General features: G+C 42.1%; 1 protein-coding gene across 7 annotated transcripts in view; it reads left to right on the top strand.

The window, feature by feature from the left end:
- Positions 1–22,877, top strand: part of LOC147349523 (uncharacterized) — a 38,084-nt gene that overhangs the window by 5,178 nt on the left and 10,029 nt on the right. For 2 of the 7 annotated variants that reach the window (XR_015149915.1, XR_015149914.1), the window contains 3 exons: positions 694–801; positions 13,683–13,835; positions 16,004–16,394. Coding sequence is in view for 1 of the 7 variants with exons in the window: in XM_086364187.1 (XP_086220313.1) it covers positions 694–801; positions 13,683–13,835; positions 22,109–22,203 (356 nt within the window). In the remaining 6 variants the exon portion in view is untranslated. Of the gene's footprint in view, positions 1–693; positions 802–13,682; positions 13,836–16,003; positions 16,396–22,108; positions 22,443–22,877 lie in introns of those variants that run through there. The other 5 variants (XR_015149913.1, XR_015149912.1, XR_015149911.1 and 2 more) reach the window with 4 other exon arrangements.

Genomic DNA, 22,877 nt, shown 5'->3' with positions numbered 1-22,877 from the left:
TTGTTCATTTATTTTATAAACAGCATTGTGCATATATTAGTCTGAAGTTACTCATTTCCCCATGGCCCCCATCTTTGTATCTTGGTGACTGGAAATTTCTAAGTCTATGAGGCAGTGTCTCCAGGCAAGAAGTTCATTTATATCCATCTTTATATTCCATCTAGAAACTATATCTAGGATACTCATCTCTCCCTGTCTGCCTTAATTCACTTGGAATGATCATCTCTACTTTCTTTTCCCTGGCTGAACATGGCATTATTTCCTATTTCTTTATTGTTGAGAAATATTGTATGTATGTACCCCATTGTCTGTATCCATTCATCTGTTCTTCTACAATTAACTTGATTTTCCCTGTCTTGATTGTTGTACCTACTGGGCCAAAATCGCACACCCATCTCTTTGAAAGACCCATCTCTCTTAAAATTTTGGTTGTCTCCACCTGGCTTTCTCAACCGCATCCCAGTCCAAACATGAGACACAGCCTGCTCGGGCTCCAGGGGTGGGATAGCAGCCCAAGAGAGGGAGGTTGCAGGGAATTGACTAGGCATCGGTTTTTTTCTTTTCCTCATGCCGATCCTATGTTGGAGTATAGTCGGTTTATAGTTTTGTGCTTACTGTCAGTGTACAGCACTTGATTCAGTATTGACATATACATACAGGATGACTGTTCTTCTTTGGATTCTTTTCCCATAGAATTTACTGCAGAAGGTCAAGCAAAGTTCCACATGCCTATATGTACCACACCTTCTATAAGCTTTACTCTTTCGGGGGACATTTTGATGGCTGTGTGTCTCGGCTATGGTAAGTAGTACTGCAGTGAACATCGGGGTGCATGTGTTATTTTGAATGATGGTTTTATCAGGACATCAGGATATCAGGCCCAGGTGTGGGAATGTCAGATCCTAGGTGTAGTTTCCTTGGAAGTTTTTTTTTCCCTTTGGCATGTGAAGATGGTCTTTTCTAGTGGCTATTGCCAGAGTCCCTTCCCACCAACCACGTAGGAGGGTTCCCTCTCCTCCTGTCCCTGTCCCCCATTTGTTGTTTGTGGACTTGTGAGGGTGGTCATTCTGACTGGTGGAATTTAATTTCTTGTGGTTGTTTTGATTGGCATTCCTCCTGTAATAATTCGGGATGCTGAGCATCTTGTCCTGTGAAAGTATGCTTTTTTCTTTGTTTTCTCCTTCATGGTTGTGAGGGAAATATACCTGTTGTAGTTAACTTTTTGACAGTGGGTTGTGTTTGTAATTTATTTCTACAGTATTCTCCCTAGGATCTTTCCTGAGGGCAACTGTCATTAACAGCCCCCAAGTCTTTAATTGGAGGTGCCATTAAGCACAGGTCAGGCTTCCCTGGTGGCTCAGATGGTAAAAAATCTGCCTGCAATGCAGGAGACCTGGGTTCGATTGCTGGGTGGGGAAGATCCCCTGGAGAAGGGCATGGCAACCCACTCCATTATCCTTGCCTGGAGAATCCCATGGACCGAGGAGCCTGGCAGGTAAGCACGGGTGGTCAAGTTGTAGTTACAGAAAATGTCCACATGGTGGCAGCAGTTTTCATTCCCAACTCTGGTTCTTGGGGCAACCAGAACCTAAGGAAGACTTGGCTTCCTAAGCTGTGAACCGGAGTGGAATGTGCCTGAGCAAACGCCCAAGGGCCTGTGTCTCACTACTTGTTCCCCCTAAAGCTTCACCCCTTTCCTCCAGACTCATTGCAACGGGGGCCGCAGCATCCTGCTGAGGTGCTAGGAGGCTGCATTCTCAAGAAGAAGGCTTGAGCTGTGAACCCCATCACCAGGAGAACTGAAAGCTAGGTGGCATTTCCAAGGTCCTTGAGGCCAGACGGTCGTCACAACATCCCTTGGTGCACTAGGGACTATGGTCCTTGTCAGAGCAAACCAGAAGGTGTAAGTTTAAGAGGGGCTCAATTAAGGGCACCCTGCCTGGTGGTTTCAACCCCACCCCAGTCCAGCCTTTGGACCAAAGCCTGCTCAGGCTGCAGTGATGGGATAGCAGCCTGGGTCAGGAGAGTCAGCAGGAATAAACTAGGCAAGGCTTTTCTTTTTTGTTCTTTTCTTTAATTTCATGTACGCTGCAGTATTGTCAGTGTGCAATGTGACTGTTGTCAGTATCCAGCCACCTGATTGAGTTATGACATGTATGCCATAACCTGTATTCTTTTCTGGATTCATCTGCTGTAGAAGTTATTGCAGAAGGTGGAGCAAAGTTCCCTGTGCTGCATATCATGTCCTTGTGGAATATCTGTTACATACATAGTTCTCTGTGGAAGGAATGAAGAAAGAAAAGGGATAATCCTTGTGGATTATCTACTACCAATACACATTTCTGTGTATTTGTTAGTCCTGACTTCCTAATTCATCCCTGGCTCTTCTTTGGTTTTATTTATTTTTTTGCAATTCTTCATTTTATTTGATTCTCAGAGTCTCTTTTTATGTTGTAATTGAATTCCATTGAATCTCTTTTTTCCTTTTACCTAGAAGGGATATCACATGCTATAGTCTTCCTCTGTCTGGCTGACTTCACTTAGTGTATGATCCTCCAAGGTCTATCCCTGTGACTACCAGTGGCATAATTTCATGATTTCAGTAGTAGTTTTTCATGGCTGAGTAATACTTCATTTTTTGTATGTACCACATTGCTTTTAAGCTTTAATCTGAAGATGGACACTTTGCTGGGTCTGTGTTCAGGCTACTTTAGTGCTGAAGTGAACATTGGTGTGCAGGTGGCTGCTTGAAAGATGATTTTCTTAGGATACAGGCCAACATGTGGGAATGTCAGATGGTAGGCTTCAGTTCAGTTCAGTCGTTCAGTCATGTCCGACTCTTTGCAACCCCATGAATTGCAGCACGCCAGGCCTCCCTGTCCATCACCAACACCTGGAGTTTACCCAAACTCATGTGCATTGAGTCAGTGATGCCATCCAGCCATCTCATCCTCTGTCGTCCCCTTCTCCTCCTGCCCCCAATCCCTCCCAGCATCAGGGTCTTTTCCAGTGAGTCAGCTCTACGCATCAGGTGGCCAAAGTATTGGAGTTTAAGCTTCAACATCAGTCCCTCCAAAGAACACCCAGGACTAATCTCCTTTAGGATGGACTGGTTGGATCTTACAGTCCAAGGGACTCTCAAGAGTCTTCTCCAACACCACAGGTCAAACACATCAATTCTTTGGCACTCAGCTTTCTTCACAGTCCAACTCTTACACCCATACATGACTACTGGAAAAACCATAGCCTTGACTAGACGGACCTTTGTTGGCAAAGTAATGTCTCTGCTTTTGAATATGCTATCTAGGTTGGTCATAACTTTCCTTCCAAGGAGTAAGCGTCTTTTAATTTCATGGCTGTAGTCTAGGTTGGTCATCGGAGAAGGCACTGGAGACCCACTCCAGTACTCTTGCGTGGAAACTCCCATGGATGGAGGAGCCTGATGGGCTGCAGTCCATGGGGTCGCTAAGAGTCAGACATGACTGAGCAACTTCACTTTCACTTTTCACTTTCAAGCATTGGAAAAGGAAATGGCAATCCACTCCAGTGTTCTTGCCTGGAGAATCCCAGGGACGGGGTAGCCTAGTGGGCTGCCGTCTATGGGGTCACACAGAGTCAGACACGAATGACATGACTTAGCAGCAGCAGCAGATTGATCATAACTTCCCTTCCAAGGAGTAAGCATCTTTTAATTTCATGGCTGTAATCACCATCTGCAGTGATTTGGGAGCACAAAAAAATAAAGTCTGACACTGTTTCCACTGTTTCCCCATCTATTTCCCATGAAGTGATGGGACCAGATGCCATGATCTTCGTTTTCTGAATGTTGAGCTTTAAGCCAACTTTTTCACTCTCCTCTTTTGCTTTCATCAAGAGGCTTTTGAGTTCCTCTTCACTTTCTGCCATAAGGGTGGTGTCATCTGCATATCTGAGGTTATTGATATTTCTCCCAGAAATCTTGATTCCAGCTTGTGCTTCTTCCAGCCCGATGGTAGGCTTCAGATCACATCAGTTGCTCAGTCGTGTCCGACTCTTTGCGACCCCATGAATCGCAGCACGCCAGGCCTCCCTGTCCATCACCAACTCCCGGAGTTCACCCAGACTCACATCCATCGAGTCAGTGATGCCATCCAGCCATCTCATCCTCTGTCATCCCCTTCTCCTCTTGCCCTCAATCCCTCCTAGCATCAGATCTTTTCCAATGAGTCAACTCTTCGCATGAGGTGGCCAAAGTACTGGAGTTTCAGCTTTAGCATCATTCCTTCCAAAGAAATCCCAGGGCTGATCTCCTTTAGAATGGACTGGTTGGATCTCCTTGCAGTCCAAGGGACTCTCAAGAGTCTTCTCCAACACCACAGTTCAAAAGCATCAATTCTTCAGCACTCAGCCTTCTTCACAGTCCAACTCTCACATCCATACATGACCACTGGAAAAACCACAGCCTTGACTCGACGGACCTTTATTGGCAAAGTAATGTCTCTGCGTTTCAATATGCTATCTAAGTTGGTCATAACTCTCCTTCCAAGGAGTAAGCGTCTTTTAATTTCATGGCTGCAGTCACCATCTGCAGTGATTTTGGAGCCCAGAAAAATAAAGTTTGACACTGTTTCCCATCTATTTTCCATGAAGTGATGGGACCCGATGCCATGATCTTCGTTTTCTGAATGTTGAGCTTTAAGCCAACTTTTTCACTCTCCTCTTTCACCTTCATCAAGAGGCTTTTTCGTTCCTCTTCACTTTCTGCCATAAGGGTGGTGTCATCTGCATATCTGAGGTTATTGGTATTTCTCCCGGCAATCTTGATTCCAGCTTGTGTTTCTTCCAGTCCAGCGTTTCTCATGATGTATTCTGCATATAAGTTAAATAAACAGGGTGACAATACACAGCCTTGACGTACTCTCTTTCCTATTTGGAACCAGTCTGTTGTTCCATGTCCAGTTCTAACTGTTGCTTCCTGACCTGCATACAGATTTCTCAAGAGGCAGGTCAGGTGGTCTGTTGTTCCCATCTCTTTCAGAATTTTCCATAGTTTATTGTGATCCACACAGTCAAAGGCTTTGGCATAGTCAATAAAGCAGAAATAGATGTTTTTCTGGAACTCTCTTGCTTTTTCTATGATCCAGCGTAGCCTAAGTAGGCTTAGCTTGCATTTATTGTTTGTAGACTTGTGAGGATGGCCAACCTGGTGAGATCTGATTTCTCGTTGTCATTTTGGTTGGCATTCTTCCTGTAATAATTAGGGATGCTCAACATCCTGTCTTGTGGTAGTAAGTTTTTTTCTTTTTTTTTTCCTCCTTCATCGTGTGAGAAGAATTTACCAGTTGTAGTTCATTTTTTGAAAGTAAGTTGTAATTGTATTTTTTTATGCAATATTCTCCCTAGGACTTTTCCTGAATGTAGCTGTCATTAACAGTCTCCAAGGTCTGTTGGAAAAGGCAATGTCACCCCACTCCAGTACTCTTGCCTGGAGAATCCCATGGATGGAGGAGTCTGGTAGGCTGCAGTCCATGGGGTCGCTAAGAGTCGGACACGACTGAGCGACTTCACTTTCACTTTTCACTTTCATGCATTGGAGAAGGAAATGGCAACCCACTCCAGTATTCTTGCCTGGACAATCCCACTGACGGGAGAGCCTGGTGGGCTGCCGTCTCTGGGGTCGCACAGAGTCTTACACGACTGAAGCGACTTAGCTGTAGCAAGGTCTGTTGAACTGGAGGTACCAGTAAGGGCAGGTAGTCAAGTTGTAGTTACAGAAAATTTCCACAAGGCGGCAGCACTTTCCCCACACCCAACTGATTCTTTAGGCAACCGAAGCCTAAAGAAGAGCTGGCTTCCTAGGCTGTGAATTAGAGTGGAGTTGCCTGAGCAAACACCCAGGGGCTTAATCTCAATACTTGTTCCCCCTAAAGCTTAACCCCTTTCCTGCAGACTAATTCCAACCCGGACCACAGCACCCTGATGAGATGCCTAGGAGGCTGCACTCTCTGGAAGAAGGCTTGACCTGGGGACCCCAGCACCAGAAGATGTGGAAGCTGGGTGACTTTTCCAAGGTCATTGAGGCCAGAATGTCAGGACACCATCGATTGTGTTCCCTAGGGACTGTGGTCCCTGCCAGATCAAACCAGAAAGTACAGATTTATGAGGGGCCTTAATGAAGAGCAACCAGCCCAGTCAGTTCAACCCCACCACAGTCCAGCCATGAAAACAGCCAGCTGAGGCTCCAGGAATGGGATGGAAGCCCAAGTCAGGTGAATGTTTCATATCTGAGGATGAGATGGTTGGATGGCATCACCGATTCAATGGACATGAGTTTGAGCAAGCTCTGTAAGACAGTAAAGAACAGGGAAGCCTAGCATGCTGCAGTCCATGGGGTCGCAAAGAGTCAGACATGACTGAGTGACTGAACAACAATATACCCTATATGAATACACGAGTGCAAATTTAATGAATGAAAATATAATTTTCTATATTTCATATATGAAAATGTGTGCATATTTCATGTCTAAAAATATTCTATATTTCTTACATGAAAGTATGTGTGAATTTTCATATATTAAAAGATGTGTGCATATTTCATAGATGAAAAATTGAATTTTCAATATTTCATATATGAAGAAATGGGTGCATATTTTGTGAATGAAAATATAGTTTTCTATAATTCATATATGAAAACATAGGTGCATATTTTGTGGATCAAAATGGAATTTTCAACATTTTATATATGAAAACATGGGTGTATATTTCATATATGAAAATAGAATTTTCTGTATTTCGTATATAAATCATGGGTACATATTTCAAGGATGAAAATAGAACTTTCTATGTCATATGTGAAAGCATGAGTGCATATTTCATGGATGAAAATGGATTTTTAATATTTCATATATGAAAACACAGATGTATATTTCATAGATGAACATAGAATTTTCTGTATTACATGTATGAAAACGATGCATGTTTCATATATGAAAATAGAATTTTTGATAATTCATATGTGAAGCTGTGGGTAAATTTTATATGAAAATAGAATTTTTTATATTTCATATATGACATAATGGGTGCATATTTCATACATGAACATAAGTTTTACATATTTCTGATATGAAAATATGAATACATGTCATACAAAGAAATAGAATTTTCTGTATTTCATAGATTAAAACATAGATGCATATTTCATATATGAAAACATTTTTTCACATTTTACAGAGCAAAATATATTTGTATATTTCACATATGAAAAGAGAATTTTCTGTATTTCACACGTGAAAATATATGTACACATTTCATATATGAAAAAATTTTCTATATTTCACAGGTGTAAATATAGGTGCATATTTCATATATGAATAGAGGATTATCTGTATCTCACAGATGAAAATACAGATGCATATTTCATATGTAAAAGAGAATTTTCTGTATTTCATAAATGAAACATCAGATCTGTCGCTCATTCGTGTCCGACTCTTTGCGACCCCATGAATCGTAGCACACCAGGCCTCCCTGTCCATCACCAACTCCTGGAGTTCACCCAGACTCACGTCCATCAAGTCAGTGATGCCATCCAGGCATCTCATCCTCTGTCGGCCCCTTCTCCTCCTGCCCCCAATCCCTCCCAGCATCAGAGTCTTTTCCAATGAGTCAACTCTTCACATGAGGTGGCCAAAGTATTGGAGTTTAAGCTTCAGCATCAGTCCTTCCAAAGAACACCCAGGGCTGATCTCCTTTAGAATGGACTGGTTGGATCTCCTTGCAGTCCAAGGGACTCTCAAGAGTCTTCTCCAACACCACAGTTCAAAAGCATCAATTCTTCTGCACTCAGCTTTCTTCACAGTTCAACTCTCACATCCATACATGACCACAGGAAAAACCATAGCCTTGACTAGACAAACCTTTGTTGGCAAAGTAATGTCTCTGCTTTTGAACATGCTATCTAGGTTGGTCATAACTTTCCTTCCAAGGAGTAAGCGTCTTAATTTCATGGCTGCAGTCACTACCTGCAGTGATTTGGGAGCACAAAACAATAAAGTCTGACATTGTTTCCACTGTTTCCCCATCTATTTGCCATGAAGTGATGGGACCAGATGCCATGATCTTCGTTTTCTGAATGCTGAGCTTTAAGCCAACTTTTTCACTCTCCTCTTTCACTTTCATCAAGAGGCTTTTGAGTTCCTCTTCACTTTCTGCCATAAGGGTGGTGTCATCTGCATATCTGAGGTTATTGATATTCGTAAGCCCTACCTGTGGTAATGTCAGATCCTAGGCTTAGTGTCTTGATAGCTTTTATTCTGGCATGCAGACATTGTCCTTTATTGTGGTTGTTGCCAATGTACGTTCCCACTGACAGTGTAGGAGGTTTCCCTTTACTCCAAACTCACTCCTGCATTTATAGTTTGTAGACGTGAATATGGCCATTCTGACTGGTGGGATTTGATTTCTCATTGTCATTTTGATTGGCATTCCTCCTGTAATGATTGGGGATGATGAGCATCCTGTCCTAGGTGGAGGTATGGGGTTTGTTATTGCTGCTGCTGTTGTTTTTTTACCCTTTAAGGGTGTAAGGAAAATAGACCTGTGGCCCTTGGCCTGAAAGTTGTTTGTGTTTGGAATTTATCTTGCAGTTCTCGCCACAGGACATTTCCTGAGGGCAGAGGTCATGAGCCCCCGCCCAGCCCTTGTGAATTAGTGGCGCGGGTAAGCCCTGATGGTCAGTTTGTAGTTACAGAAAATGTCCACAAGGCGGCAGCACTTTTTGATGCCCACCTCCGGTTCTTGGACTTCCCTGTTGGCTCAGACGGTAAAGCGTCTGTCTACAATGTGAGAGACATGGGTTCGATCCCTGGGTTGGGAAGATTCCCTGGAGAAGGAAATCACAACCCATTCCAGTACTCCTGCCTTGAAAATCCCATGGACGGAGGAGCTTGATGCAGGCTACTATCCATGGGGTCACAAAGAGTCGGGCACAACTGAGCGACTTCACTTTCTTTCTTTCTGGTTCTTGGGGCAAGCAGAGGCTTCGGGAAAGTCGGCTTCCGGGCTGTGAAATAGAGTGGGATGTGCCTGAGCAACCACTGAAGGGCTTGTGTCTCACTGGTCTTTTCTCTTAATGCATCACACACACACCCTTCTAGATAGCATCACTTTTTCCACCTTAGAGCTTCTTGATAGCTTTCTCTTTTTTTTTTTTTTTGAACATTTGGAGACTGTCCATATATTATTGTCTGTGTATATTTCCACAGACAGTTTAGGGGATTATTTCCCTTCCACACTGTCTCCCGTATTTATAGTTTGTTGAATTTTGACAACGGCCATTGTGTGTGGTGGGATTTGATTTCCCGATTTTCATTTTGATTGGCATTCCTGCAGCCGTTAGGGATGTTGAGCATATTGTCTTGTGGAGGATATTTGTTTTGCTTTTTAGTTTTTTTCCTTTAAAGGGTGTGAGGACAATTTACCTTTGGCAGTTGGCTTCCTGAGAGTTGGCTAGTTTTGAAACATATTTCTCCAATACCCACCCCATGGCATTTCCTGAGGGCAGCTGTCATTAACAGAACCACAGCCTTTGTGGATTAAGATACCTGTGGGCGCGCCCATGATCAAGTTGTAGTTACAGAAATGTCCACAAGGCGGCAGTACTTCTGCCTGCCCAACATTGGTTCCTGGGGCAACCAGATTCTTAGGGCCAGTTGGCTGCCTGGGCTGTGAAATAGAGTGGAATGTGCCTGAGCAACAAGGAAAGGGCTTGAGACTCACTACTTTTACCCCCTAAAGCCTCACACAAACATTCTGTCCAGACTAATGCCTTCCAGGTCCAGGGCACACTGCTGAGGGCGCTTAGGTGTCTAGGAGGCAGCCCTCTCAGGAAAGAGGTTTGAGCTGGGAACCCCAGCGCCAGGAAAGGTTGAGGCTAGCTGAATCTTGCCTTCAAATTCCTGGAGGCCTTCATGCCACATGGGACTCTGGTCCCAGAACATAACAGATAGTAGTCCTTTAAAAAGGGTTCAACGAAGGGCACTGTGCCAGACTGTGTCAACCCCACCCCAGTCTGGGAGTGGGACCCCAGCCTGCTCAGCCTCCAGGGATGGGATTGCATCCCAAGTCAGGGAGGTAGATAAGAGAGCAGGCACTCCTTTCCTTTTCTTTAATCTCTTGCCGACGCTACTTTGCAGAATAGTTGATTTGCAGTGTTGTGATTGTTGTCAGTGTACAGCCACCTGACTCAGTATTATGTATCTATGGGATATCTCTATTGTGTTTTTTTGGACCTTTGCCATAGAAGTTCGAGCAAAGTGCTGAGTATCAGGTCCTTGTGGAATATCTATCTCAGATGATCATTTTTGTGAATTATTTCTTAGAGATATAGAGTTCTTTGTATAGGTTAGAGATACAGATTTCTGTGCATATGTGGAAGGAAGGAAGGAAGAGGATAATCCTTGTGGGTTATCTATTACAGATACAGATTTCTCATCCATGTAGGATTCTACCTCCTAACTCATTCCAGACCCTTCAATTTTTTTTGTTTCTGGATTCAAATTCTGACTTTGAATTCTCGAAGTCCCATTTTAGGTTGTAAATTTGTTTCCTTGTATGTCTATTTTTATTTTTCCTGGAAGGTATCTCATACCATCATCTTCCTCTGTTTGACTGACTTCCCTTAGTGCATGATTCTTCCAGGTCCATCCCTGTGGCTCCCAGCATCATAATTCTCTAATTTCAGTGGCAGTTTTTTAGGAGTGAGAAATCGTCTACCATATATATGTACGACATCTTGCTTAAGTTTTAATCTTGGTGGAGATTTTCCTGGTTGTGTGTCTTAGCTATTGAAAGTAGTCCCGCAGTGTTCGTTAGGGTTCATGTGCAATTGATCAATGATTTGCTCAGCATATAGGCCCAGAGTGGGAACGTAAGATCCCAGGTTTACCCATCTTGGTAGCTGGTTGTTTTCTTTTTGGGTTTTTTTTTTTGAGGCATTCAGAGACTGTTCATATACTGGCTGTAGCCAATGTATCTTCCCACTGACAGCTTAGGGAGATTCTTTTACTTCCAGGTTCCTTCCCACATTTATTGTTTGTAGACTTGTGAGGATGGCCATTGTGACTGGTGGAATTTGATTTCCCATTGTCATTTTGATTGGCATTCCTGCAGCAATTATGGATGCTAAGCATCTTGTCCTGTGGTGGAGGTTTGGATTTGTTTGGTAGCTAGCTTCCTGAAAGTCAACTGTGTTTGGAATTTACTTCTCCAGTATCCACACCATCATATTTCCTGAGGACAGCTATCATTACAGAACCCCAGGCCTTGTAAATTGAGGTGCTTGTGAGAACTGGTGATCAAGTTGTTTGGTTCAGTTCAGTTCAGTCACTCAGTCATGTCCGACTCTTTGTGACCCCATGAATCACAGCATGCCAGGCCTCCCTGTCCATTACCAACACCCAGAGTTCACTCAAACTCATGTCCATCGAGTTGGTGATGCCATCCAGCCATCTCATCCTCTGTCGGCCCCTTCTCCTCCTGCCCCCAATTCCTCCCAGCATCAGAGTCTTTTCCAATGAGTCAACTCTTCACGTGAGGTGGCCAAAGTATTGGAGTTTAAGCTTCAGCATCAGTCCTTCCAAAGAACACCCAGGACTGATCTCCTTTAGGATGGACTGGTTGGATCTCCTTGCAGTCCAAGGGACTCTCAAGAGTCTTCTCCAACACCACAGTTCAAAAGCATCAATTCTTCGGCGCTCAGCTTTCTTCATAGTCCAACTCTCACATCCATACATGACCACTGGAAAAACCATAGCCTTGACTAGACGGACCTTTGTTGGCAAAGTAATGTCTCTGCTTTTTAATATGCTATCTAGATTGGTCATAACTTTCCTTCCAAGGAGTAAGTGTCTTTTAATTTCGTGACTGCAATCACCATTCAGTGATTTTGGAGCCCCAAAAAATAAAGTCTGACACTGTTTCCCCATCTATTTGCCATGAAGTGATGGGACCAGATGCCATGATCTTCGTTTTCTGAATGTTGAGCTTTAAGCCAACTTTTTCACTCTCCTCTTTCATCAAGAGGCTTTTTAGTTGTAGTTATAGAAAATGTCCAAAAGGCGGCAGCACTTTTGCATGCCCACACTTGGTTCCTGGGGCAACCGGAGCCTTAGAGAAAGTTGGCTTTCGTGCGTGTGAAATAGAGTGGACTGTGCCTGGACAAACATAAATGGGCTTGAGTCTCAGTACTTTTTGCCCCTATGAAAGTGAAAGTGAAGTCGCTCAGTCGTGTCCGACTCTTTGCGACCCCATGGACTGTAGCCTATCAGACTCCTCCGTCCATGGGATTTTCCAGGCAAGAGTACTGGAGTGGATTGCCATTTCCTTCTCCAGGGGGATCTTCCCAACCCAGGAATCGAACCCAGGTCTCCTGCATTGCGGGCAGACGCTTTTACCGTCTGAGCCACCAGGGAAGCCCCTATGGCATCACACAAACCCACCATCCAGACTAATCCCTTCCAGGTCCACAGCACCCAGTGCCTCAGAGGCTGCCCTCTCAGGAAGGAGGCTTTTGCTGTGAACCCCAGCTCCAGGAGAGGTCGAGGCTAGCTGAATCTTGCCTTCAAATTCCTCGGGCCCTTGATGCCAGAGAGCTGTAGATGATGGACCTTTAAAAAGTGTTCAGTGAAGGGCACCATGCCAGGCTGTATCCACCCCTCCCCAATCCAGGAGTGGGACCCAAGCTTGCTCAGACTCTGGGGATGGGATAGCATCCCAAGTCAGGAAGGTTATTTATAAAAGAGGAGGCCCTGCTTTCCTTTCCTCTCCATTACCATCTTGCCAATACTACATCGCAGCGTAGTCGAGTTGCAATATCGTGATTGTTGTCAGTGTACAGCCACTTGATTCAGATATTGCGTGTCTATGGGGAATCGCTGTTGTGTGTTTGGACTTTGTACAATAGCAAGTTGAGCGGGGTGCTTAGCATCAGGTCCTTGTGGATACCCCCTATTTCCTGCAGCAAAAACATGGGTGCAGGTTCTCCTGCATGAAATACGGAATTCTCCATATTGCCTTTTCCCTGCGTCTTCATCAGCAGTTATTGTTTGTCGAGTTTCTGACAATGGCCATTAAGCCTTTTGTGAGATGATACTTTCCTGGGGTTTAGATTTGCATTTCTAATATTTAGCGATGATGACCTCTTTTTCATGTGGTTTCTTTTCAAGGGTGAGTTCAGCACACCTCTCCAGATTGGTTCCCTTGAACTCGTCCTGTTTTAAATTTTTTCTGATAACCACCACTAGAACGTTTGTGGAGATCAGCTGTTTTTTACCTCCAGACCCTCTGACCTTGAGAATACTCAATGCCTAACAGCACAGCTTTTCAAGTAGTTGTTATGGAAAATGGCCTCAAGGTGGCAGCTTTATTCAGCTCCACACATTTTTCCCCCTGTAATTTCCATGTTATTTTATTTTTAATAAAGATGATTTCTGAATTTATATGTTTCAAGTATATAGGAACTTGATTCATTTATGTATAGGTGTTTATCTCTTCTCTTTCAAGTTCTTGTTCCCATCTAGGTAATTACAGTGTGTTCAGTAAACATCCATCTGCTATTCAATCAGTAGGTCATTTTCGATCATCTATTTGGTACATATAAGTGTGTCTATGTTAATTCAAAGCTCTTAATTTACTTCACCTATATCTAGAGATTGAGGGCTCCTGCAGAGAGGGCAAGAGCCACTCCAGGAACATCATGGGGACGCACTGCCTGCCACATCCTCCCAGGTCCTTGAGCTCCACCACAATCCAACCTTGGGACCCAAGCCTGCCCAGTCTCCAGAGATGTGATACAAGCCAAGGTAACCACGGGATGAGGGGAATAGAGCCAGAATATGTTTCTATCTTTATAGTGTTTATCCAGTTATTTGAACTTAAGAATATAGGTGAATTACAACGCATTGGGTGTTTGATTGTTTTTTTTTAATTCATAGCAACTTGTGATTCACTCCTTATGTTCAGTTGTTCAGTCATGTCTAACTTTTTGTGACCCTGTGGACTGCAGCACACCAGGCTTCTCTGCCCTTCACCGTCTCCCAGAGTTTGCTCAAACTCATGTCCATTGAGTTGGTGACGCCATCCAACCATCTCGTCCTCTGTCATCCCCTTCTCCTGCCTTCAGTCTTTCCCAGCGACAGGGTCTTTTCTAATGAGTTGGCTCTTCACATCAAAGTTTTGGAGTTTCAGCATCAGTCCTTCCAATGAATATTCAGGATTGATTTCCTTTAGGATTGACTGGCTTGATCTCCTTCCAGTCCAAGGGACTCACAAAAGTCTTCTCCAACACCACAATTCGAAAGCATCAATATTTTGGCACTCAGCCTTCTTTATGGTCCAACTCTCACATTCATACGTGACCATTGGAAAAACCATAGCTTTGACTATGTGGACCTTTGTCAGAAAAGTAATGTCTCTGCTTTTTAGTATGCTGTCTAGGTTTGTCATAGCGTTTCTTCCAAGGAGCAAGAGTCTTTTAATTTCATGGCTGCGTCACCATCCAAAATCATGCAGTGATTTTGGGGCCCAAGAAAATAAAGTCTGTCATGATTTCCATTGTTTCCCCATCTATTTGCCATGAAGTGATGGAACCAGATGCCATGATCTTAGTTTTCTGAATGTTGAGCTTTAAACCAGCTTTGTCATTGTCCTCTTTCACCTTCTGTAGTTCCTCTTCGCTTTCTGCCATTAGGGTGGTGTCATCTGCATATTTGTTATTGATATTTCTCCTGGCAAATTCTAGCTCATGCTTCTTCCAGACCTGCATTTCGCATGATGTATTCTGCATATAAGTTAAATAAGCAGGGTGACAATATACAGCTTTGACATACTCCGTTCTCAATTTTGAACCAGTCTGTTGTTCCATGTCTGGGTCTAACTATTGCTTCTTCACCTGCATACAGGTGTCTCATGATGCAGGTAAGGTGGTTTGGTATTCCCATCTCTTTTAAGAATTTTCCACAGTTAGTTGTCATCCACACAGTCAAAGGTTAGCGTAGTCATTGAAGCAGAAGTAGATGTTTCTCTGGAATTCTCTTGCTTTTCCTATGATCCAATGGATGTTGCAATTTGGTCTCTGGTTTATCTGCCTTTTCTAAATCCTGCTTGAACATCTGGAAGTTCTCCATTCACGTACTGTTGAAGTGTGTCTTGGAAACTTTTGAGCATTACTTTTGCTACTGTGTGAAATAAGTGCAGTTGTGTGGTAGTTTGAACATTCTTTGGCGTTGCCCTTCTTTGGAATTGGAATGATAACTGACCTTTTCCAGTCCTGTAGCCACTGCTGAGTTTTGCAAATTTGCTGTCACATTGAGTGCACTTTAACACCATCATCTTTTAGGATTTGAAATAACTCAGCTGTATCCCACCAGGCCCCTCTGTCCTTCATTGGGATTTCCCAGGCAAGAATACTGGAGTGGATTGCCATTTACTTCTCCATAGGACCTTCCTGACCCAGGAACCAAACCCCAATCTCCTGCATTGCAGGCAGATTCTTTACTGACTGAGCTACCAGGGACTGTTTGTGATTCACTCATATGTAGATGTGTATAGTTGTATTTTGGGTTCTATGCCTGTATAGGTATTACAGAGAGTGGAGTACCATTCCTTTTGTTACCCAGTGGGTCCTTGTGATTTATTTTCTAAATAGTAGTGTGCATGTGTTAGTTCAAATAGCTGATTTCTATGGGCCTGGTACCTTTCTTCTCTGCTAACAATAAGTTCTTTTTTCTAAGTCTGTGAACTGTGTATCTTTGCTCAAGGAGCTCATACGTATCCATTGTTAGATTCCACCTAATAGTTTCCACCATCATATTACATTTGTTCACTGTCTCTCTTCAGCTGCTATGATCATCTCTACCCTCTTCCCTGTGCCTGAAGATGCCATTGTTTCATTGCTTTTTATGGCTGAGTCATATAGCATTGTGTGTGTATCCCATTTTCTTTGTTCATTTCTGTGTCCTTCCACACTTAGGTTGCAGCAGTGTCTTTGCTATGGAAGCCAGTCCACCCGGGATGGCATGGGTACCCTTGTCTCTGAAAATGCCACTTCTCCCTGACTGTATGCCCAGGCATGTGACTGCTGTTTCTGAATGCACTTCTATTTTTAGTTTTAAGGAAACTCCATGTTGTTTTTTTCTATTGGATGAACCATGGACATTTTTAATAATCTCCAGATTAATTTCTAGATGGGATCTTTATTTTTAAAACTTTCCCATTTGAATTTTGTTAATGTTTCTTGTTGATTATATTTTGTGTTTGTAGCTTTCCACCCATTATCTCTTTTAAAATTGAACTACAGTTGATTAATACTAATATATTTGCTTTGGATTACAGCATAGTGATCCAGTATTTTAATGGAATATACTCCATTTAAAGATATTACAAAATCATGGCTATATTTTCCTCTGCTACATACTATATGCTATTAGTTTACTTACATTGTTTATTGTGTTTATATCTCTTAATCTCTACCCTAGTCTGGCAACTCCCGCAGACAAATCCCCACAGGCATCCATTAGTTTCTATATTTGTGAGTCTCTTTCTGTTTCATAGATAAGTTCATCTGTGTCATAATTTAGATTCAACATAAATATTATTTCATATGGTAGTTGCCTATGTCTTTCTGAGAAATTTGGCTTAGTATATGGCTTAGAATATGTAGTTTCATATTCCTCAAAATAGCATTATTTCAATTGGAATTTTCCATATTCCATACAGAAAATATGGACACAGATTTTCCTGAAGGATATATAGAAGTTGCCAGTATTTCATACAAGAAAATATGGTCACAGATTTTCCCGCAGGAAATATGCAAGTTGCATGTTTCATTCAAGAAAACATGGGTGGAGATATTCTTGCATGGAATTTGGAGTTTTCCATATTGCCTACAGGAAAATCTGGGCACATATGAAAATATAGGAAATACATTTTTTAATGTATTTCAAAATGTATTTCTTTTGAATCATTCTCTAAAGAAAATGGTCAAAAAATTTTTATATCTTATAATGGTACTAATTATCACATTGTGGGCTTGGTAAAATGTGGGTTTATCCTGGCCTTCTGGACCATCTTTATCTTGTTGGTAAATTAATTGGATTGCTTTGAATAATTAGTTCTTTCTGAAGCAACAATTAAAATGGTCAATCTAGCTTCTGTGATTTTTAGTAATCTCATTTAAATTAATTTCTTGATTGGATCTTCTGTTAAGAATTTTCCACTGTCATTTTGCTACTTTTTAATTCTTGATTTTCTTTCATGTTTGTAGCTATCCATCAAGTATTTTTTAATTGAAATACAGTCAATTAACATAATTCTATTTGTTTTTGGATACAACATAATGATTCAATATTTTACAGAATAAACTCCATTTGTGCATGTGTGTGTGCCTGGAAATGTGTGTATACATATAGTGTCTTTTAGTCGTTCAGTCATGTCCGACTCTTTGTGACGCTATGGACTGTAGCCCGCCAGGCTCTTCTGTCCCTGGGATTCTCCAGGCAAGAATACTAGAGTGGATTGCCATGCCCTCCTCCATGGGATCATCCCGACCAAGGGATCAAAACCACATCTCTTATGTCTCCTGCATTGGGAGGTAGATTCTTTAACCACTAACACCACCTGTGAAAGTGAAAGTGAAGTCGCTCAGTCATGTCCGACTCTCTGCGACCCCATGGACTATAGCCTCCCAGGCTCCTCCCTCCATGGGATTCTCCAGGCAAGAGTACTGGAGTGGGTTGCCATCACCTGGGAAGTCCTAAACTCTATTTAAATATTACAAAATTATGAGCTGTTCATTGGTTTCAGAGATGAATTCCTTGTGGGTATCTTGGTTTGTACATATTTCTTCCCATTCTGGATTCCTTTTGTCTTTCCTTAAGGTTTCTTTGCTGGGTACCTGCTTTTAAATTGAAGTAGGTCATGTTTCACAAAGAGTTGGACACAACTGAGCGACTGAACTGAACTGAACTGAATTGAGGTCATGTTTTCCTATTTTCAGTGTCTTTTTCATTGCTCCGAGAGATGGATTAAAAAAGACGTTGCAGTTTTTATCATCACATGTCCTGCCTATGTTTTCCTTAAGATTCTCATAGAATCTCTCCTGAACTTTAGATCTGTATTATTTGAAGTTAATTTCATGTGTTGTGTTAGAGAAGTATTCTAACCTCATTCTCATTTTCTTTATTTTAATAACCCTCACTCTACCCTTCAGTGTCTGTTACCAATTTATATTCCCAGCATCAGGGGAGGAACATTCCCTTTTCTCCACATCTTCATCAGCAGTTATTGTTTGTTGAGTTTCTGATAATGCCATTCTGCCTTCTGTGAGGTGATACCTTCCTGGGGTTTCAATTGGTATTTCTAATATTTAGCAACATTGACTTCTTTTCAGGTGATTTATTTTCAAGGGTGAGTTCAACTTACCTCTCAAGACTGGCTTCTTGTAACTTGGCCCTGTTTTGAAATCTTTTCTAATGACCACCATTAGGATGTTTGTTGAGATCATCTGTTTTATATTTGTCACTCTCTGTCTCTCTTATTTCACTTACTATGATCATCTCTACCTTCTTCCCTGTGCCTGAACATGCATTGTTTCATTCTTCCTTATGGCTAACTAATAAACCATTGTGTGTATATATCCCATTTTCTTTATTCATTTCTGTGTCCTTCCACACTTAGGTTGCAGCAGTGTCCTTGCTATGGAAACCAGTCTGGCAGGGATGGCATGGGTACCCTTATCTTTGAAAATGTTGCTTCTCCCTGACTCTATGCCCAGGCACATGACTGCTGTTTCCTAAGGCACTTCTGTGTTTCATTTTTTCAAGATCCTCCATGTTGTTCATTCTCGTGGATGGACCAATGGACATTTTTAGTAATCTCATCCAAATTAATTTCTTGATGGGAATTTCTATTTCTAAAATTTTCCCATTTTTATTTTGCTAACCTTCATTCTTGATTATTTTTTGTGTTTATAGTTATCAATCCACTATTTCTTTTTCCACTGAAGTATGGGATACCACATAGTGATTCAGTATTTTAATGGAATATTCTCCACTTAAAGATATTACAAAATCATGGCTATATTTCTTTCTGCTGCATACTATATCCTATTATTTTCCTTACATATAGTGATTTTTATCTCTTAACCTCTACCCCAGTCTGGCAATATCTACACCAAATCCCCACAGACATCCATTAGTTTCTGGATTTGTGAGTCTCTTTCTGTTTCATAGATAGGTTCCTTTGTGTCGTATTTTAGATTCTACACAAATGTGATTTCTTATGGTCATTTTATGTTTCTGACAATCATGCCTTAGTATGAGAATATATAGATTCATTTTCCTGAAAATAGTATAATTTCAATTGGAATTTTCCATATTTCATACAGGAAATTATGGGCACAAGTTTTCCTGTGTGGAATATGAAATTTGCCATATTTCATGGAGGAAATTATAGACACGATTTTCCTGCATGAAGTATGAAATCCTCCTGCATGAAATATGAAAATTTCCATATTTCATACAGGAAAATATTGGCATATATAAAATATGAAAATTATATCTTCAGACTGAACTCCTTTTGATTCATTCTTTAAAGAAAATCATCAAAATTTTTCTGTATTTTTTAATTGTACCAATTATCACAATGTGATAAAATGTGTCTGGTAAAATGTCTTTCACCTGCTTTCTAGGCCGTATTTATCTTGTTGGTAGATTAATTGGCCTTATTTGGCTAATTAGTTCTTTTTGAAATATAGATTAAAGAGGTAAACTAGTCTCTGTTTTTTTTTAAATAGTCTCATGCAAGAAAATTTCTCTGTTGTGTCTCCTGGTGTAAGAAATATCCCATTTTCATTTTGCTAGTTTTTTCTTCTTGATTTTCTATTGTGGCTGTAGCTATACATTAAGTATATGTTTTCAAATTGAAGTTCAGTGTTTAACATAACTACGTGATTTTCTCAGGATATAGGCCCAAGTGTTGTAATGTCAAATCCTAGGCTTAGCCCCCTGGATAGTATTTTTTCAGTCATTCGAAGCCTGTGCACTATACTGGCTGATGCCGTTGTATATGCCCACCAATAGCTTAGTGCGATTGTTTTTCCTCCAGGCTCTCTCCCGCATTTATTTTTTGTAGACTTGTGATGATGGCCTGATGGCCATTGTGAGTGGTGAAATTTGATTTTCCATTGTTATTGTGATTGATATTCCTCCAGCATTTAGGGAATCATAGCAACATGTTCTGTGGTGGAGTTTTCCATTTGTTTTGTCTTTTTTTTTTTTTCTCCTTAAAGGGTATGATCACAATTTACCTTTGACAGTTGGTTCCTGAGAGTCAGCTGTGTTTCGAATTTTTCTCCAATATCCGTCCTAGATATTTCCTCAGGGCAGTTATCACTAACAGAATCCCAGGCCTAGTGAATTGAGGTTCCTTTAGAACCTGTGATCAAATTTTATTTACAGAAAATATCCACGAGGCGGCAGCACTTTTTAATGCCCACCTTTGGTTCTTGGGAGTAACCAGAGCCTTAGGGAAAGTTTGCTTCCTGGGCAGTGAAATAGAGTGGAATGTGCCTGAGCAAACACAAAAGACCTTGAGTGTCAGGACTTTTTCCTCTAAAGCATCACACAAACACCCGGTCCAGGCTCATCCCTTCAGGGTCCACAGCACACTGCTGAGGGTGCTTGGGTGCTAGAAGGCCGCACTGTCAGGAACGAGCCTTGGCTGGGAACCCCAGCATCATGAGAAGACTAGGCTTGCTGAGCCTTGCCTGCAAATTCCTTGAGGCCTTGATGCCATGCGCAACCCTGACCCCAGCCAGAACGTAAGAGAAGGGAGACATTTCAATAGGATTCAACAAAGAGCACCGGGCCAGGCTGTGTTGACCACCCCCAGTCTCAAATTGGGACCCAAGCCTGCTCAGCCTCCAGGGATGGGATAGCATCCCCTGGCAGGGAGGTTGGAGATCATGGAAAAGACAGTGATTTACTTACCTTTCTTTAACATCGTGTCGATGCTACAGCGCTGCACTGTCGATTTGCCGTGTTGTGACCGTTGTCAGTGTACATCACGGGGTTCAGGTATCACATTTCTATGGGGTATGTCTATGGTTGTTGGACTTTTGCCATAGAATAATGAGCAAAGTGCTGAGCATAGGTGCCTTCGAAATTATCTATCTCAGATACACTTTTCTGTGGATACAAAGAAGAAAGATAGTTACTTTTTGTGGCGTATCTCTTTAAGAAAGAGATTTCTGTGTATGGGTTCGAGATACATATTTCTGCGTATCCGTGGAAGGAAGCAGGAAGGAAGAGGATCATCTGGATTATCTACTCCAGATATACTTTTCCTGTCTGTGTAGGTACAGACCTCCCATTTCATTCACGACCCTTCAGTTATTTTTTTCCCTGGAACCCTCTGTTTGACTTTGAATCCTCAGTCTCTCTTTGGGTTGTAAATTTGTTGACTTGTAGGTCTATTTTCATTTTGCCTGGAATGTACCTTATATACCGTAGTCTTCCTCTGCCTGACTGACTCCCCTTAGTGTATGATCCTTCAAGGTCCATGCCTGTGGCTCCCAAGGTCCTAATTCCCTAATTTCAGTGGTGATTTTTAATGAGTGAGAAATAGTCTGCTGTATATATGTACACTTCTTGTTTAAGCTTTAACTTCTTGTTGGAGATTTTGGTGGGTGTGTGTCTCAGCTACTGGAAGTCGTGCTGGAGGTTTGTTGGGGTGCTTGTGCTTTTTGATCAAAGGCTTTCTCAGGCCAAAGTGGGGGAATGTCGGGTCCTTGGCTTAGCAGGACTTGATCATTTTTTTCAGGCATTTGGAGATTGGCCATGATAGTGGCTGCTGCCAATGTATATTCCCACCGAGAGCTTAGGGCAATTCTTTGTCCCCCAGACTATGCCATATTTATTGTCACAGATTTGTGATGTTGGCCATTGTGAGTGGTAGGATTTGATTTCCCATCATCTTTTCGACTGGCATTTCTGCAGCAATTAGGAATGCTGAGCATCTTGTTTGGTGGGGGAGGTTTGGGTTTATGTTTTCTATCTTTTTTTATTTTTTCTTAAAGGGTATGAGGACAACTTAGCTTTGGGCATTGGCTTCCTGAAAGTCGGCTGTGTTTGGAATTTATTTCTCCGGTGCCGGCCGCAGGACGTTTCCTGAGGATGGCTGTCATTCGCAGAACCCCAGGCCTTTGGAATTGAGGTGCCTGTGAGCAAGAGTGATCAAGTTGAAGTTCCAGAAAATGTCCACAAGGCGGCAGCACTTTTTCAGGCCCACCTTGGTTCCTGGGGGCAACCAGAGCCTTTGGGCAAGTTGGCTTCCGGGGCTGTGAGATGGAGTGGAATGTGCCTGAGCAAACAGGAAAGGGCTTGAGTCTCACTACTTTCCCCCCTAAAGCCTCACACAAACACTGTGTCCAGACTAATCCCTTCAGGGTCCACAGTACACTGCTGAGGGTGCTTAGGTGCTATGATGCAGCACTCTCAGGAAGGAGGCTTGAGCTGGGATCCCCAGCGCCAGGGTAAGTTGAACAAGGTAGAGTAAATTTCTCAGGGCTGCAAATCAAATCCTTGAGGAGTATCTATTAGAGATACAGATTTTTTGTATATATGCAAGAAACAAAGGAAGGAGATAGTCCTTGTGGATTATCTATTACAGCTACAGATTTCTATGTATATGATAGGGATAAAGATTTCTTTGTATATGTGCATGGAGGGAAAAAAGAAAGACAAGAAGGAAGGAGGAAGGCAGGAAATAATCCTTGTGAATCACCTAGTAAAGATTTCTGTCAGTATGTTAGAGATACAAATTTCAGTGCACATGTGGAAGGAAAG

The sequence above is a fragment of the Bos grunniens genome, chromosome 21, assembly GCF_055505025.1.
Source record: "Bos grunniens cultivar Pamir isolate PY7600 chromosome 21, Bosgru_T2T1.0, whole genome shotgun sequence".
NCBI classification, from domain to species: domain Eukaryota; kingdom Metazoa; phylum Chordata; class Mammalia; order Artiodactyla; family Bovidae; genus Bos; species Bos grunniens.
This window is presented reverse-complemented; position numbering and strand designations above follow the sequence as displayed.